The 16,329-nt window shown below is 35.8% G+C and overlaps 1 protein-coding gene across 1 annotated transcript; it reads left to right on the top strand.

Moving 5' to 3' along the window:
• Positions 1–7,551: 7,551 nt before the first annotated feature.
• LOC120130742 lies at positions 7,552–15,513 on the top strand. The gene is made up of 7 exons (XM_039147905.1): positions 7,552–7,696; positions 7,783–7,871; positions 8,276–8,707; positions 8,777–9,042; positions 9,639–9,668; positions 15,092–15,193; positions 15,502–15,513. The coding sequence occupies exons 1-6, from the start codon at positions 7,552–7,554 to the stop codon at positions 15,108–15,110; spliced, it is 981 nt and encodes a 326-aa protein (XP_039003836.1). The 3' UTR covers positions 15,111–15,193; positions 15,502–15,513.
• Positions 15,514–16,329: the final 816 nt, after the last annotated feature.

Genomic DNA, 16,329 nt, shown 5'->3' on the forward strand with positions numbered 1-16,329 from the left:
GAATTATGAATTAAAAATATCTTTGAATTTTTAAATTTCCAATAATAGAGACAATTTCTAATTAATGAAGTACCAATTTTGGGCGTTGTAGGGGTGCTAATCATTCCCTAAACGTAACCGACCACGAATCCCTTTTTATTAATAAAAAGAATGAATTTTTGGTTATAAACGCAGATCAGTTTATCTTTTAACTGATGTTTTCTTAAAAACTCTTTTAAAAGATAATTTTTTTTAGGTATTCGACCTACCTGACCCAAAAGGCCGATGGCGACTCCCAAATTATTTTCAAAACCATTTATTCACATCACTTTTCTCGTCAAGTATTTAAAATTCGTGCCCGGACGAAAACCGGTTACGACAAGATGCATCAGTGAAAAGTGTATAAGAGATATGGAGATAGAGTTTATGAATTTAAGACAAAAGGATAGTACTATGTTTAAGCAAGAATATGGATATGATAAGGGTTTGCATTTTAGATGGAAAGAGTTAGCGTTGGCTAACCATATTATGTGATGGAAAAGGTATAGAAATATAAGATTTTGAGATATTATCAAGATAAGATAACCAAAGATGAGGTGGATCTAGATACAGTTGTATATTTTGATCATAATATTGTGATATAGTGAAGAAGATGAGGATTCGTATGTTTGAATAAAGCTAAGGATTGTTAAGAAGAGTTTGAGAATAGGAACATCAGTGATCAGTTTATAAGATAAAGGAATTAGAAGGTTGGGTTGGAACAACAGAAATTGCATGGTGTAGGAGAATAAATGTGGATTTGATAAGTTAAGTAAACTATGGTTGAGATAATTCTGACAGGAAAGAATGTATATGAATGGTTCGATGAAGGTTTATGCTTTGGATTGGAAGGACTGGTGATGACTAACAGAATTATGTGATGGTAAGTGTATCAAAGGTAAAGGATTAGAAGATGATGTCAGGGTAAATTAACTAAGTATGGTGTGAATTGAGACACGATTATGTATTTTGATCACAGAAATGTAAGGTAATAGAAAAAAAACAAGAGAATAATACTGTATACGAATAGGAGTGTGGGCTGGATAAGTGAGTAAATTGCACTGATTGGATTTCAACTGAGAAGATGAATATGATTAGTCTGATTAGGGCTTATACCCTAAATTGGAAAAGTTATGACTGATTAATTATAATAGTATGGATAATAAAGTTATAAGATTCGAAAAAAAAGATAAAGTAAGTTAATCAAGTATGATGTGGATTTGGATATGGTTTTGATCATATAGATATGATGTAGGCAAAGAAATAAGTATTTGTATGTCTAAAAAGGAGCTTTGAGGAAGAAAATACAAGTACAAGAGATGGTAAAGAATGAGGTTATGTATAAGTAAAGCGGATTATCAAAGTTATAAAGATGCCATGAAGATCAGTAATTAGGGATAAGTATAAACGATATGAAAAGAGTATGAGAGCCTGAAGAAAAGATGTGATCTATGTTATAAGGAGATTTTGATTTTGGAAGGAATAAAAGAATAAAGGGATAGGAAAAGAAAAAGATGGAGGTTAAACGATCAAGTAAGACAAGAGGTATATTGAGATATAAGTTATAAGTTTGATATTAAAATAATACAATTTTCAATTATTAGAAGAACGAGAATGGGTGATTATTCTTTGAACAAATACGTAAGGGTTATATGAAAAGATTGTGTGTATAGTAATACATACAAGGATTAAGAAATGAGCAAAAGCTTGATTTATGTGCAAAGCACATAGAGAATGATGGAAAAAATCAATTAATTCTTAATAGTGAGGATTAAGGATTTGAGGTTGCAGTCTATATAATGAATAATATTATATGGACTTATAAAGATGTGGACGTATATGAAGAATTGAGTATGGGAAAATGGTAAGTTGCTAGCGGTAGCAGGAAATATTAAGGGAAACAACATGAAAATATTAGAAGACATGATATTATAAAGGCATGCAGTGAAAATTCGAGGACGAATTTTCTTTAAAGGAGGGGAGATTTGTAACATCCCAAATCAGGGTCAGTGACTAAATTACAAATTTTGAAAGTTTTGTGCTCAGTTTAGAAATAAATTAAAAGTCTCGGGAGTTAAGTAAAGAATTTTAATATTGGATTAAATAGCAAAGATGGATGAACTAAAGGGGCAAAATGGTCTTTTCATGGGCAAGATTTTTATCTTCCCTTTTTGAGTATTATAAAACGTGGGAAATATGAGAGAGTTCCGGACTTCTCTTCTTCATTCTCTTCTTTTCCACCGTGAAGCCATAAGCAAAGGTAAGATCTCTTGTTAGTTTATATTTAGTTGAATTTATGATTTGGTTATGATTATTGGATGATAATTAAGCTTAAGGAAAGCTTAAATCATCTTAAAAACAAAGGATGGTGGAATTAGGAGAGATTAAAGATTAAGAGTTTTTGAATGAAATTTTGGAATAGAGTTCATTACTCAAATTGGAAGTTGAATTTGACTTGTCATCTATGAGAATAAGAAGCTAGAAGTGTTAGAATTAAGTTTGGGTAAAATGGAAAAATTGGTATGATTCTTGAATGCTATGTGGAGGAGTGTATTTTTAAGTTAAAGAGATATTGAATGAAAATTTATTAGTTTAAGTATGTATATTTGAGTTAAGAATATTAAAGGAAGTGAAATAGGAAGTGTGGAACTGAAAATGAAGTAATTTTTGAGCTCAAAATGTGATTTCTGAGCTAGGGGAATCGGTACCCATTCAAGGGGAATCAATACCCTCTCAAACGAACCAGAATTTACAGAATGTCATGGGGGAAACTGATACCCCCACAGGAGGGAACCGATTCCCCCCTAAAGGAAAGTTGTGAATATTGGTTTAATAGGTTCATGTAAGTTGCTAGTATCCAATTACAAGGTGTAGGTATCTAATAATTGCCTTAAAATGTACATTTATGTAGATTCTAAGCGTAAAGCAATTCCGGAATATTTGGCAAGTAAGATCGATCAAGGAAAAGATAAGAGATCGGTATTGACTAGTGAGGCCAGATGAATGCATATTATTATAATATACGTATTGAATATGGAAATTGGACTTGCGACAAGTCTGTTTCCAATATGATTGTAGGAGTAGAAGTATGATTATGTTTGATATTGCGTGAATATGTTTTGTTCGTATTATATGTTATGTGGTATAAATTTATATGATATGAGTTATATGACAATGATTTATGTATTATAGGAAAATTGTTATATGAACATGTGATATAAGTTATAGGATCACAAATTATGTAAGGTAACCACGACTTATGTGTTAACAAGAGAAAGTGACATAAAATATGAAACAAGATATAAATTACCTGATTTAGATATAAGGGAATTGGTGGAATCAACTTAAGGGATTAAATAAAATGTGAGATAAGTTAAATAAAATTGACCTATAGAACAATATGAGATTAATAGATATATATATATATATTAGGAGATATTGATAGAACTGATTATAGGGATATGTAAGACCAATTATATGGTAAAGATCTATGAAGCTATAGGAATATGTTATAGGAGCTTTTGATGATAATTTATTAAAAGACTTGCATATGCGATAAGTATGTGAAACTGAATTAGGTAAACATGTGTAAAGGTTATATAAATAATAGAAATATAAATGAGACAAGTAAGTAATGATATGATAAATTATGGGAAATTGTGCATTAGAGTTATAAGATTTATGGAGAATGGAGGAAAACTAGATAAGACTGAACTATAAAAGGAACTGAGAATAATATATCACTTAGGAGATTTGGATATAAAATGATGATATGCACATAGAATATAAAATGCATGTTTATAAATATGACCATGAATGATGTGAATAGGAATAATTTAAGTACTATATAACTATGAGTATTTGAGTATGTATCTAGGTGATGTGATGTATGAGGTCGTATGAAATATTATAAGACTCTTTGATTATATGAGAAACCAAATAGGTACAGGTGAATTATATGGAAATGAACTACGTGAATGGGTGTGATCTTATGAAAATTTATGATGAGCCATGTGAATGAACTATAAGATTATGTGTATATGTAATTATGAAAAGTCATAATAATAGAATGTAAGCAAGGTGTCAAGAAATGTAAAATGACACGAAAGGTTATATAAGCTACGTGATATGTGAAAGTGAACTATGTGTTATGTGAAATGATAAATATAAAAGAAAATACCCATGTTATGTGTCTTGAGAGCTAGGGTATAGTTGGCATGCCAAGAGTCGAGGGTCTACGCGGTCCTTCGGGATATATACATATTCTTTGGAACATGTGTGAAGTCTTGTGAGACACATACTTGATCCCTATTATATGTATATGATTCTTAAGAAATGATATGTGGTCCTTATGGACATTATTATATGGCAATATGGTGCAATTCTACGCGGCACTCCGGTGCAATTCTACGTGGCACTTCGGTGCAATTATATGAGTTGTGGTGACAGCATTAGTGCACAACCTCTATAGACTCACATATCTATGGTTCTCACATGTGTACATGGGCTAATAAAGGAAATAATATAAAAGAACCTTGCATGATAGTATGTGATTGGTTTGTAATCTTTATGGTGTGAAGTGATATATGTGATATGATGATGTGTATATAGCTTGGTTAAGAGGAATTGATAGAAGAACATATAACAAAAAGATAAAGAACGAAAATAAGACTAATAAAGAGATAATAATAAATACCTTACATATGATTTACATGTTTTGTGCTAAGAAACATGTTATAAGAATATGTGAATGATGAGTGTGTACAAGTGGATAGTGGTTGCATGACAGAATGTATGATTTTGTATGATATAATAAGTATAGATTATGAATGCATTAGTAGTGGTTATATGTTTTTATGCCTCACTAAGTCATCGACTTAGCGTGTAAGTGTTTCACACGTAGGTTCCGGAAAGCTAGAAGAAATGTGAAGAGGAGCAAGACCGGTCAGTTACTTCTTACCGAATATCAGATCAGAAAAGATGTCTTGAATTAGATGTATTCTGTAAATTGAATATAGTTGACATGTACTAATTGATTGAGTTAAACAAACCGCTGTGACTTTAATGAAAGTTTTAAATTTTCTCGAGTTTTTGTCATTAGTCAAAGTTTGAAAAGTCAATGTTACACCTCGGACTCGTATCCGGGTCGGGTACGGGTTGGGGGTGTTACAGTCTCCATCTTGATCCCATTGTTTGCGCATAAATCTCTGAATCTCCTATTTCTATACTCTCCTCCATTGTCAAACCTCAACCGCTTGTCTTTCAGACCAGTCTCATTTTCCACCATGGCCTTCCATTTTCTGAAGGTATCAAAGACTTCTGATTTCTTCTTCAGAAAATAAACCCACACATTCCTTGTAGAATCATCGATGAAGGTAACATAATATAATGAGCCTGCAAGAGATGGAATTGGAGATGGTCCCCATACATCAGTATGAACCAACTCTAAATTTTCAGCCTTGGGTGTCTTACCAATCTTTGCAAAGCTGACTTTCTTTTGTTTGCCAAAGATGCAATCCTCGCATAGTCCGACATCTACATTCTTTAGATCCGGCAGCTTCCCTTTTGATAAAAGTGTTTTCATCCCTTTTTCGCTCATATGACCAAGCCTTTGGTGTCATAGGTTTGATTTTCTATCAGCATCTGCTGCAACAATGATATTCTCTAAGTTTGAGGTTACATAGAGAGTACCAGTCTTCTTACCACGAGCAATGACGAGTGCTCCTTTGGTAATCTTCCATTCACAGCCTGAAAAAGTTGTACTATATCCTTCTCCATCAAGTTGTCCTACAGAAATCAAATTCCTTTTGAGGTCAGGAATATGTCTCACTCCTGTCAGCTTCCAGGTGGTCTGGTTTGGCAACTTTAATCGGATGTCTCATTTTCCGACGATCTTCAAGGTTTCATCATCAGCTAGATGAACCTTCCCAAAATCACCACTGACATAGTTCTCCATGATTTCTTGGCATGGGGTGGAGTGGAAAGATGCTCCTGAATCCAAGATTCATGATTCAATCGGACTGTTGACGCTTAGAATCATGGCATCACCTGTATCCTCTGTCACGTTGGCAGATTCCTGTGCGCCGATATTTTTCTTCGGTACTCGACAATCCTTTTTAAGGTGGCCCTTCTTGTCGCATTTATAACAGATAAAATCTTTCTTTCCCGTTCTTGATTTTCCTGTTCTGGATTTGGATCTGCCACTATTTGAATTTCTTTCTGAAGTTCTCCCTCTGGACTCCGTGTGCAAGGCTGAGGAGGTTGATGCTTCACCCGATTCTCTCCGTCGAATTTCTTCACTCAATATCAGATCCCGAACATCGTCGAATTTTAATTTGCTGTTTCCCGACGAGCTGCTGACTGCTGTAACAATAGCATTCCAATTGTCTGGTAGAGACGATAAGAGAATTAAAGCTCGAACTTCATCATCAAATTCAATTTCCACGGAACTCAACTGGGTTGTGATTGTGTTGAGTTCATTTAGGTGTTGAGCCACCGATGCCCCTTCCGCCATCCGCAAATTGAACAATCGCCTCATCAAATGAACTTTGTTTGAGGCTGATGGCTTCTCATACATACTAAAGAGAGCTGCCATAAGACCCGCCGTGGTCTTTTCCTTTGCTATGTTGAAAGCAACATTGCGGGATAACGTCAGTCGGATAACTCCGAGGGCTTGTCTGTCGAGAAGAGCCCAGTCTTCATTCTTCATGTCCTCTGGTTGCTTTCCTGAGAGTGGTTGATATAGATTTTTCTGGTACAGAAAATATTCAATCTGCATCTTCCAAAAGCCAAAGTCCGTACCATCGAACTTTTCAATTTTTACCTTCCCTTCGTCTGCAGCCATCGCTCCCACTCGAATCTGGCTTCTTTGGATCATTCTGACAATTTTCGCGAACCGCCGTGTATTAGAACACCTCTGTCGAAAAATTTGTATCGTCGACAAAAATTCACTATTCACATGAATAGTAATGAATAGTAACCTCGCAAAAATTGACAAAATTCACAACCAAAAGCTCTGATTACCGGTTGTTGAGAAATAAACAGAGTACGAGTAATTTCCCTATAACCATATTAGTAAGAATGCGAAATAAAAGCGGAAAAATAATACCCGAAAATTAATAACGGAGTTCAGCCAATTGTGCTTACGTCTTCGGACTGTTGCAGATCTTTTACTAAGAGATAAAATTTACAGGTGTTTACAAAACACTCACTACTCACAAGAAACTCTCTAGTATTGGGAGAAAGAAATGATTTGGGATTTGGGATGATTTTGAAGCTAAATGAGCTAGGGTATTTATAGTTGAAACTTAGGTACTAATCTTTGAAAATACCTTACAGTGCAATGACTAAAGTGAATTTACTCATTCCTATTTTCAACAAACATCTACCAAACTTTACCAAACTTTAAAAAATATTTTTTAAAGAAATATTTACAAAACTTTGAAAACCATTTTCAAAGAAACATTTACCGAACTTTAAAAACCATTTTCAAAGTTGGTTGCCAACCTTTGGACTTTTAACATTGACGATTCAATGTCTAAGGCTCAAATCCATCTCCAGCTCAGGTGTCGAGCCCTCTTGTTTGATAAAGCCACAATCGCTCTCTTCCTCGGATGCCATCCTACCAACGCCGCTAATTCTTCTTCTTCAGTTGCCGTTTCAATGCTTAATCCAAATTGTAAGATGTTTTTCACAATTACGAACTGACTGAAAGTATTTAGTTATTTGAAAAAAGAAACTAGATCTTTTTTTAGCTTCGGTTAGATTTACAATTGCACGGTGATGTCGTGTACTTTACTTTGGAGGGCTCGTCACAGGATGGTGGTGCTGCATCTAATACGGCACCCTCCAAGGTTTGGCTTTTCTCTTTACTTCAGTGTTCAGTTTTACAGTTTCTTGCGTGCATATATCAGTGAATAATGGAAACAAAAATTATTTTGTATTTCAAACAACTGAGTGCATGATGAAAATTAATTATCACTTCGGTTATAGTATTTTTGTGTAAAACTAAAATCATGCACTTGCTTTTAGAAAATTAAAGAAGACTTCTTTTTTTTTTTTACTTTTCATCTTTTAGAAGTTATATTTGATTTTTACAACCAAATATATTTACCCTTTCCTTGTGTTAATCGTAAGTTTTTAATCATTCCATGTTTTTCGGAAACCTCATTTGATTCTTACATCCAACTGATGTTTCCCTTTCCTACTGTATGTCTAACTGAAAGTTTCTAACTAGTTCCTGTTTTATGGAAATCAGTCAAAATTGTCTTTTAGTGCTGGATCGAGGTATGGTGAATCAGAATTTGATAGTTTATCCCAGAGACATAGGAACGAAGAGTTGCCAGAGACTTGGTATAATAAATTTATTGAGAAGTATAAACTTACAAGACCCTATAAGTTGTCTTTTGGGGATCGAGAGTCTGAAGAACGTACTCTAGAGGAAATGACTAAGTATCTTAGAACGCTCGAGAAGCATAAGAGAAGACAAGCGGCATTTCAGGATGATCAGTATACAGGATATGGAAATACTGATCTAGATGGCAATAACTCAGCCGATGACGACACCCCTTTCTTCCCTGAAACAAAGTTTACAATGAACTGTGTACCTGATAGTCCCCTCCCTCCAACAAGTAGAGTGCTGGATAAGAAGGCAATAGTGTCTTATGGAGTTCTTGATACTCTACCACAGGTTTCAAACCGAAGTTCTGTTATGATCGAGAGGCTTGGTTTAATGCCTGAGTACCTTAATATGGAACAGGGTGCAAACATAAATAGCAGGAAGACTCCCAAGAAGCATCTTAGTCAGGAGCAAGCATCACAGAATTCTCGAAAGGTCATAGCATGGTTACTGACTGGTGTCGGGTTTGAAGATGCCACAGAAGCTCCAGTGGAAGTCTTCTCTCAGTTTCTCAGCTGTCATATTTCTAAACTTGGTCGTAATCTAAAAGCTCTGACTGATAATTACAGAAAACAATGTTCAGCCATTGAACTAATCGGGATGTTCCTTCAAACATCAGGATATAGGTAAATTTGAAATTCAATTCGCTTTACTTTATGGCATTGGTTCTAAGTTCAATGTACTGCTTTGAACTTCCTAAAACCGTTATTTTGGTGCTCTAGTTAATTGGTCTAGAATATTATAGAAGAGAATGCATGTTGCATGGGGGCACTGTCATGTAACCTTCCTTGCACATTTGGGTGGCGGAAAAACTTTTGATTTTGATTTCCCTTGAATTTTAAATTCGAATTTTTTTAGAATAGCCTATGCATAAGTTTATGGTTTGAAGTGAATGTACATTTACATCTTTCATCATGACCTGAGAATCATAATTTCAGTATTAAGACATATTATATTGATGCCTTATTTAGACAGTTTCTGACAAAAAGCCCGTTCATCTTGGATAAGAGCTAAACTACTGGTCTAAAACTTGCCTTTCCCTTTGAATTAGGTTGTTATATATATAATGTATGTCTGTATGTATGTCTTTTTGTATGACTTTTCATATTCTCAACTTTTTGATGTTTCGTACACCTGTCTCCTTTTTGCACACTTAATTTTATCCCCTTTATTTGAAGGTTTCTCTCTTTGATGCATTATCTAACATGATTTCTAATTGCAGTAACTTTGGGGTTCTAGCTGAATTTGTCAAATATATTGATAGAGAATTGAGAATGAATACCTGATTAATGATCACGTGAGGAGCATGAGGCGTTAATTACCATTAGGAGAGATGAGCCAGGATCACAGCAGCAAGCCCAGTTGATGGCCCTTTAGTTGAGAAAATATCAAACGGTTATTTAGAATCTACAGTTGGCATTAGTTAGATTTGCTGGTACCATGTAAACAAATAAAACAATACTGTGTAAAGGGACAATTAAGCATTATTTTTGAATGAAAAATCCTCTTTCTGTATCTCTATTCTGCTCCTTACTCTACGATTCTTCTTCTCCATTTCCCTAAATTATCTTATTCATCACAAATTGGTATCGAGAGCCTCGGTTTCTGGCAAGTGGTGGCATGCCCAAGAAAAATCAGAACATGGCAGAAGAATTAGCTGAGTTGCAGAAACAAATGGAGGAATTGACAGCACTCGTGAAACAAGGAAAAGATGAGTCTAATCCTCCTAAATGGTGGGAGACTAAAGAAAACATGATTTCTGCATTGGAGTCTAGGATGGCTATGAATCATGGTTATGTTGCGGAAATTTTAAAGATTCTGACTGGTAGGAAGGAGGACCAAGACCAGTCTGTTGAAAATTAGGTACAGACCCCTGACTCATCTAATTTGAGTAGCAAACAACCTGTTAAAGTGACAGTAATTAATGATAAGACTCGGTTTACTTATAAACCGGATGAACCTGGGATTCTGAAGTCTAAACCGAATGATTTGCCTGTTCATCTAGCTAGCTTCAAAAATGATAACCAAATGGGGGAGAACAGTGCTGCAAGAAATCAGTTAATGGCTTTAGAAGTGGATAAAAGGGGTACAGGGGGGTCTTCTAATATGGCAGGGATTATGCTACATAGACCAAAAATTGAGCTACCTTTTTTTGATGGAAGTAATCCAAGAGGTTGGCTACAGAAATGCTTAAAATATTTTTCATTATGTAGTATTGATGAGGAGCAAAGAGTGGAAGTAGCTACAATGTATTTAACTGGTAAAGCAGAAATTTGGTTTGATGGTTATATTATGCAAAAACATCATGTAACCTGGCATGAGTTTGAGGCAGATTTATGTCATAGGTTCTGTGATAAAGTCTTTGTGGATATAGTGTAGGAGTTTACAAAATTAGTCCAGAAAGGGTCTGTAGAAGAATATCAAGACAGATTTGAAGAGTTACAACCTCACATGCTTTTACAGAATCCTAATTTAGGTGAAGAATTTTTTGTCTCTTTGTTTATTAGTGGATTAAGGGATGACATTAAACATAGAGTCAAAGTTCTAGCCCCTAAAACATTGTCTGAGGCAAGCAGGCAAGCTAAATTATATGAGCTATCTGTTGAATTTGAGAACAAAAGATTCAGACCTTTGGTTGAAAATCCAGCTTATTCAAACCCTCTACCAGGTTCTAAGCCTAACCAACTGCCATTACCACAAAAGAATGTATTCAATACTCCACAAAGACATAACTTGATAAACTACAGAAGAAAAAACAATTTATGTTTTAAGTGTGGTGAAAAATTTGTTCCAGGCCATCAGTGTAAGGTAAAACAGTTAAATATGATGATTGAGGATGACACTGTTATACCTTCAGTTACCCACTGATTTGGAACAGCATAATCTACAGGAGGAGGAGAACCTAGAAATATCAATGAATGCTATCACAGGTTGTATTGGCCATAATACATTAAGGATTCAGGGCACTATTCAAGAGAGACCATTGAATATTCTGATTGACAATGGGAGTACCCACTGTTTCCTAACACCTCAGTGGGTTGATGCTGGTATTTTAGTGAATACACCTTATCCTTTGGCTATTACAGTGGCTAATTGACAACAACTTTATAGTTCAGCAAGGTGTAATAAGGTGGAATGGCAGATGAAAGGTCATTCTTTTGTTCATGACTTTAGATTCCTAAAATTGGGGGGCAGTGATATGGTGTTAGGGGTGGATTGGATGAAATTATTCAGTCCAATTTTGATGGACTTTAACAAATTGACTCTAAGTTTTGTTCATCAAGAGGAAAATATTATTATACATGGCCAGCAACCCTTAAATTTTTTGCAACAAATTTCAGGGGCTACTTTGCTAAAAATGACAGCTTCTGATTCTGCTATTTTGGGCCATGTGGTGTTGTTATCTATGTTTGAGGATTCAAAGACTATTCCTGCAGCTCTACAACCTCTCTTAAAAATATATCAGTATGTTTTTGATGAACCTACAGGTCTACCACCTACAAGGAATCATGATCATGCCATTCCTTTAAAACCTGAGTCTGCTCCTATAAATTTGAGACCTTACAGATTTCCACATAATCAGAAGGAGGAGGTGGAAAAACAGATAGCTACCATGCTCTCCTCTTCTATAATTCAACCTAGCAAAAGTTCTTTTGCTTCTCCTTGTCTTCTTATAAAGAAGAAGGATGGGACTTGGAGATTCTGTGTTGATTACAGAAAACTAAATAGTATGACTGTGAAAGACAAGTTCCCTATTCCTGTTGTGGAGGACCTCTTAGATGAACTACATAGAGCAGTTTACTTTTCAAAAATTGGTCTCAGGTCTAGTTATTGGCAAATCAGAATTAAGGCTGAGGATATTTACAAAACAGCATTCAGAACTCATCAGGGTCATTATGAATTCAAGGTAATGCCTTTTGGGCTTACTAATGCCCCTGCTACATTTCAAGCTCTAATGAATGACTTGTTTAGTTCATTTCTTAGAAAATTTGTTTTGGTATTTTTTGATGATATCCTAGTAAACAACACCTCTATGAATGATCATATTACTCATTTGGAACTGGTTTTGGAGATATTATACACTAACCAGTTATTTGCCAAGTTGTCCAAATGTTTCTTTGGACAGACTCAGGTAGAGTATTTGGGTCATATTATATCAGCTGCTGGAGTTTCAACTGATCCCACTAAGGTGGAATCTATGAGGAATTAGCCTATTCCTAAATCTTTAAAGTCTTTGTGTGGTTTTTTGGGATTGACAGGATATTACATGAGATTTATAAAGGATTATGGAACGATCAGTAAGCCATTGACACAAATGCTTAAGAAGGATAGTTTTACCTGGAGCAGTGAAGCTTTACATGCTTTTGAAGACTTGAAGCAAGCCATGTGTACTGCTCGAGTTCTAGCTTTACCAGATTTTGGTAAGCAGTTTTATTTGGAAACATATGCCAGTTCAGGAGGCATTGGGCCAGTTTTAACTCAGGATGACAGACCTATTTCTTACCTTAGTAAGGCCCTTAGCCCTAGACATGTTGCCCTCTCGATATATGAAAGGGAGTACTTGGCTATTTTACTAGCAGTCTCTAAATGGAGTCATTATCTAGAGAGCACTCATTTTATAATCAAGACAGATCATGAATCTCTGAAATATCTGTTGGAGCAGAAGTTGACTACTGTTATTCAAAAGAGGGGGTTGACTAAATTATTGGGCTTGGATTATACTATTCAATATAGAAAAGGTAAGTCCAATATAGTAGCCGATGCACTATCTAGACAATGGGAAGATCAAGCTCACTGTTTTGCAATGGGGACTACCTTGATTATTCCTAATTGGGTTCATCAGATTGAGGAAAGTTATAAAGAGGATTCAGTAGCTACTGAATGGATTTCTGTCTTAACTATCAATCCTAATGCAGACTCTAAATGGAAATACTCTAGAGGTATCCTTAGATATAAGGATAGAGTTTATATTGGTGTTGCTGGAGATCTGAGATTACAAATTCTTCAAACCCTACATGATTCACCTCATGGAGGTCATTCTGGAATTCAGGCTACTTATCAGAAGATTAGAGCTTGTTTCTACTGGCCTAAGTTGAAATTTATGGTGGCAACTTACATCAGGTCTTGTTCTGTATGTCAACAGACTAAAGTAGAGCATATTCCTAAACCAGGACTTTTACAGCCATTACCTATTCCTCAACAGGATTGGGAGGTAATCACTATGGACTTTATAGAAGGTTTACCTACATCCTTGAGGAAGAATTGCATTCTGGTAGTAGTTGATAAATTTACAAAATACAACCATTTTTTAGCATTATCACACCCTTATTCTGCATCTGATGTGGCTAAACTGTATTTGGATAATGTCTACAAGCTTCATGGGCAGCCTAAGTTAGCCATTTCTGACAGAGACAAAACATTCACTAGTCTCTTTTGGAGAGAACTAATGAAACAATTGGGGTCTAAAACCTTATTCAGTACTGCTTGCCATCCAGAGACTGATGGTCAGACAGAAAGGGTTAACCAATGCTTGGAGCAATATCTAAGGAGATTATGTTTTTTTCAACCAAAGCACTGGGCTAAATGGTTGCCTCATGCAGAATGGTGGTATAATACTACCTACCATTCTGCCCTAAAGATCACACCTTTTCAAGCACTTTATGGGTACAAACCACCTACTATGGTTTGGTACACAGAAATTAAAGTGCAATCTGTTAATGAACTAATGCGTAGCAGAGAAGATATTCGAAAGCTAGTTAAAGAACAACTTGAGATAGCAAGTAACGGAATGAAACAAAAAGCAGACAAACACAGATCAGAAAGAGTTTTTGAAGTGGGGATTCTGTTTACCTGAAGTTGCAACCTTATCAACAGACGACATTAGCCCTGCGAAAGAATTTAAAATTAGCAGCAAAATTCTATGGGCCATATAAGATTATAGAGAGAATCGGGGAAGTGGTCTACTGTTTGAACTTACCTGAAACATCGAGGTTGCATCATGTCTTTCATGTTAGTCTTTTGAAGAAACACATTGGTAATTCTGTCATTTCCTCTACGGACCCTCCTGCCATAGACACAGAGGATCAGTTTCGAATCGAACCATATACAGTTTTGGGAAGACGAATCATTAATCGCCAAAACAGACTTGTGACTCAGTTGTTGGTGCGGTGGACGAACCTTGATGAGACACATGATACTTGGGAGGATTATACTGTTCTTTAAGGCCAGTTTCCAGGCTTCGATCCTTGGGGACAAGGATCATCTCCAGCGGCGGGTATTGTCAGGAGAGAAGAGAGAAGAAAAGAAGGAAGCGAAGATGAAATTGGGGGAAATGGAAATTAAGGGTTAGGGATTGATAGAGAATTGGGAATGAATACCTGATTAATGATCACGTGAGGAGCATGAGGCGTTAATTACCATCAGGAGAGATGAGCCAGGATCACAGCAGCAAGCCCAGTTGATGGCCCTTTAGTTGAGAAAATATCAAACGGTTATTTAGAATCTACAGCTTGTATTAGTTAGATTTGCTGGTACCATGTAAACAAATAAAACAGTACTGTGTAAAGGGACAATTAAGCATTATTTTTGAATGAAAAATCCTCTTTCTGTATCTCTATTCTGCTCCTTACTCTACGATTCTTCTTCTCTATTTCCCTAAATTATCTTATTCATCACAGATATACCAAGAACTTAGTGCAGCAAACTCAGCAACAAATGCGTGCAATCCAGTCTCAATTGCAGCCACATCACCAAAATGCTCTTCGAATGGCCCAGCAAGTATGTATAGCTTGTGTCACTAGACTTGGATTTATCATTAGCAAGCTGGATTTTTATGGTTTCAACTTTCTCTTAAATCTTTATGGTTCTGGGCTTTTTCTGATTTTACTGTTGCCATTGTCTTTGGGGAGATTACATTGGATTCTTTGAGTGTGCAGCAATTGATTTGTGGAGTTATGGATGAAAACTTAGAAGAGATGCTCCTTGATTTAACTTATCTCTTGTATTGCGTTCTTTACCTTTTTAATGAATTCTTTTGCATGTTATGCTCTACTTAACAACAATTGTTCGCTAATTTGATGGTGTAGCTTCAGATGACACGACAAATGCATCCGCAGTTGCAGCAAATGCTTCGTTCTCAAAAGTCAAAACTTATCATTTCAGCAGAAGCAGCAGTTGGAAAGAATGCTTAGGCGCCACCCATCCACCGCCTGTCCTGGTATGGATATGGCAGATAAAGACCGACCTTAGTGCGAGTCAAGCTTGAAAACCCATCGGAGCTGCCCACGGATAACAATGTGTTCAATCCTATCAATGCCCGACATCAGCAAATGCAATTCCGTCAGCAGCAACTCCCCGCAATGTCAAGTATGCATTCTCAATCCAACAATCAATTCAGGCAGTTGACGTCTCCACAAATTCCTCAAGCACCGTAAGAAAAGCTCGGTTGGAGAATTTAAAAATATTCTAACTCGATAATATGCTGAATTTTAACATCTTTCATTGATGCATTCAGGAACACGAGTATTGTTAGAGCTCCTCCGGTGAAGGTCGAAGGCTTTTCAGAATTGATGGGTGGGGATACCACCTTGAAGCACAAATCCGAGGAAAATAAGCTGACCTTGCCGACCGCCACCATGTAAGTACTTTTCGAAGTACGGTTGTCTGAGCAGCCTGCTTCAATGTTTTGTATCATTTTTTGCTACAAAGATAAGATGCTATATTTCTATATGCCTATAATATGTACAGTTCGAACAATTAATTCATGATCTTAGAAAGTCTGAATTCTTTAATGCCCATGAAAAATGCATTTCAATTTGATTTTTTTTCTTAACTGTGAAGTGTGATGATAAACTATTATTAAATTAAGGTTTAAGTATAAAATATGCCTATTTTCACGAATCGGTGCCTATAGT

The sequence above is a fragment of the Hibiscus syriacus genome, unplaced genomic scaffold (genome assembly GCF_006381635.1).
Source record: "Hibiscus syriacus cultivar Baekdansim isolate YM2019G1 unplaced genomic scaffold, ASM638163v2 tig00110548_pilon, whole genome shotgun sequence".
In the NCBI taxonomy this organism is placed as follows: domain Eukaryota; kingdom Viridiplantae; phylum Streptophyta; class Magnoliopsida; order Malvales; family Malvaceae; genus Hibiscus; species Hibiscus syriacus.

Excerpts from the sequence above, each read along its gene's own strand:
- LOC120130742 (XM_039147905.1), top strand. The coding sequence starts at position 7,552 with ATGTCTAAGGCTCAAATCCATCTCCAGCTCAGGTGTCGAGCCCTCTTG. Across the intron at positions 7,697-7,782 it reads TTCAATGCTTAATCCAAATT|ATTTACAATTGCACGGTGAT; the intron begins GTAAGATGTTTT and ends AGCTTCGGTTAG. Across the intron at positions 7,872-8,275 it reads CTAATACGGCACCCTCCAAG|TCAAAATTGTCTTTTAGTGC; the intron begins GTTTGGCTTTTC and ends TATGGAAATCAG.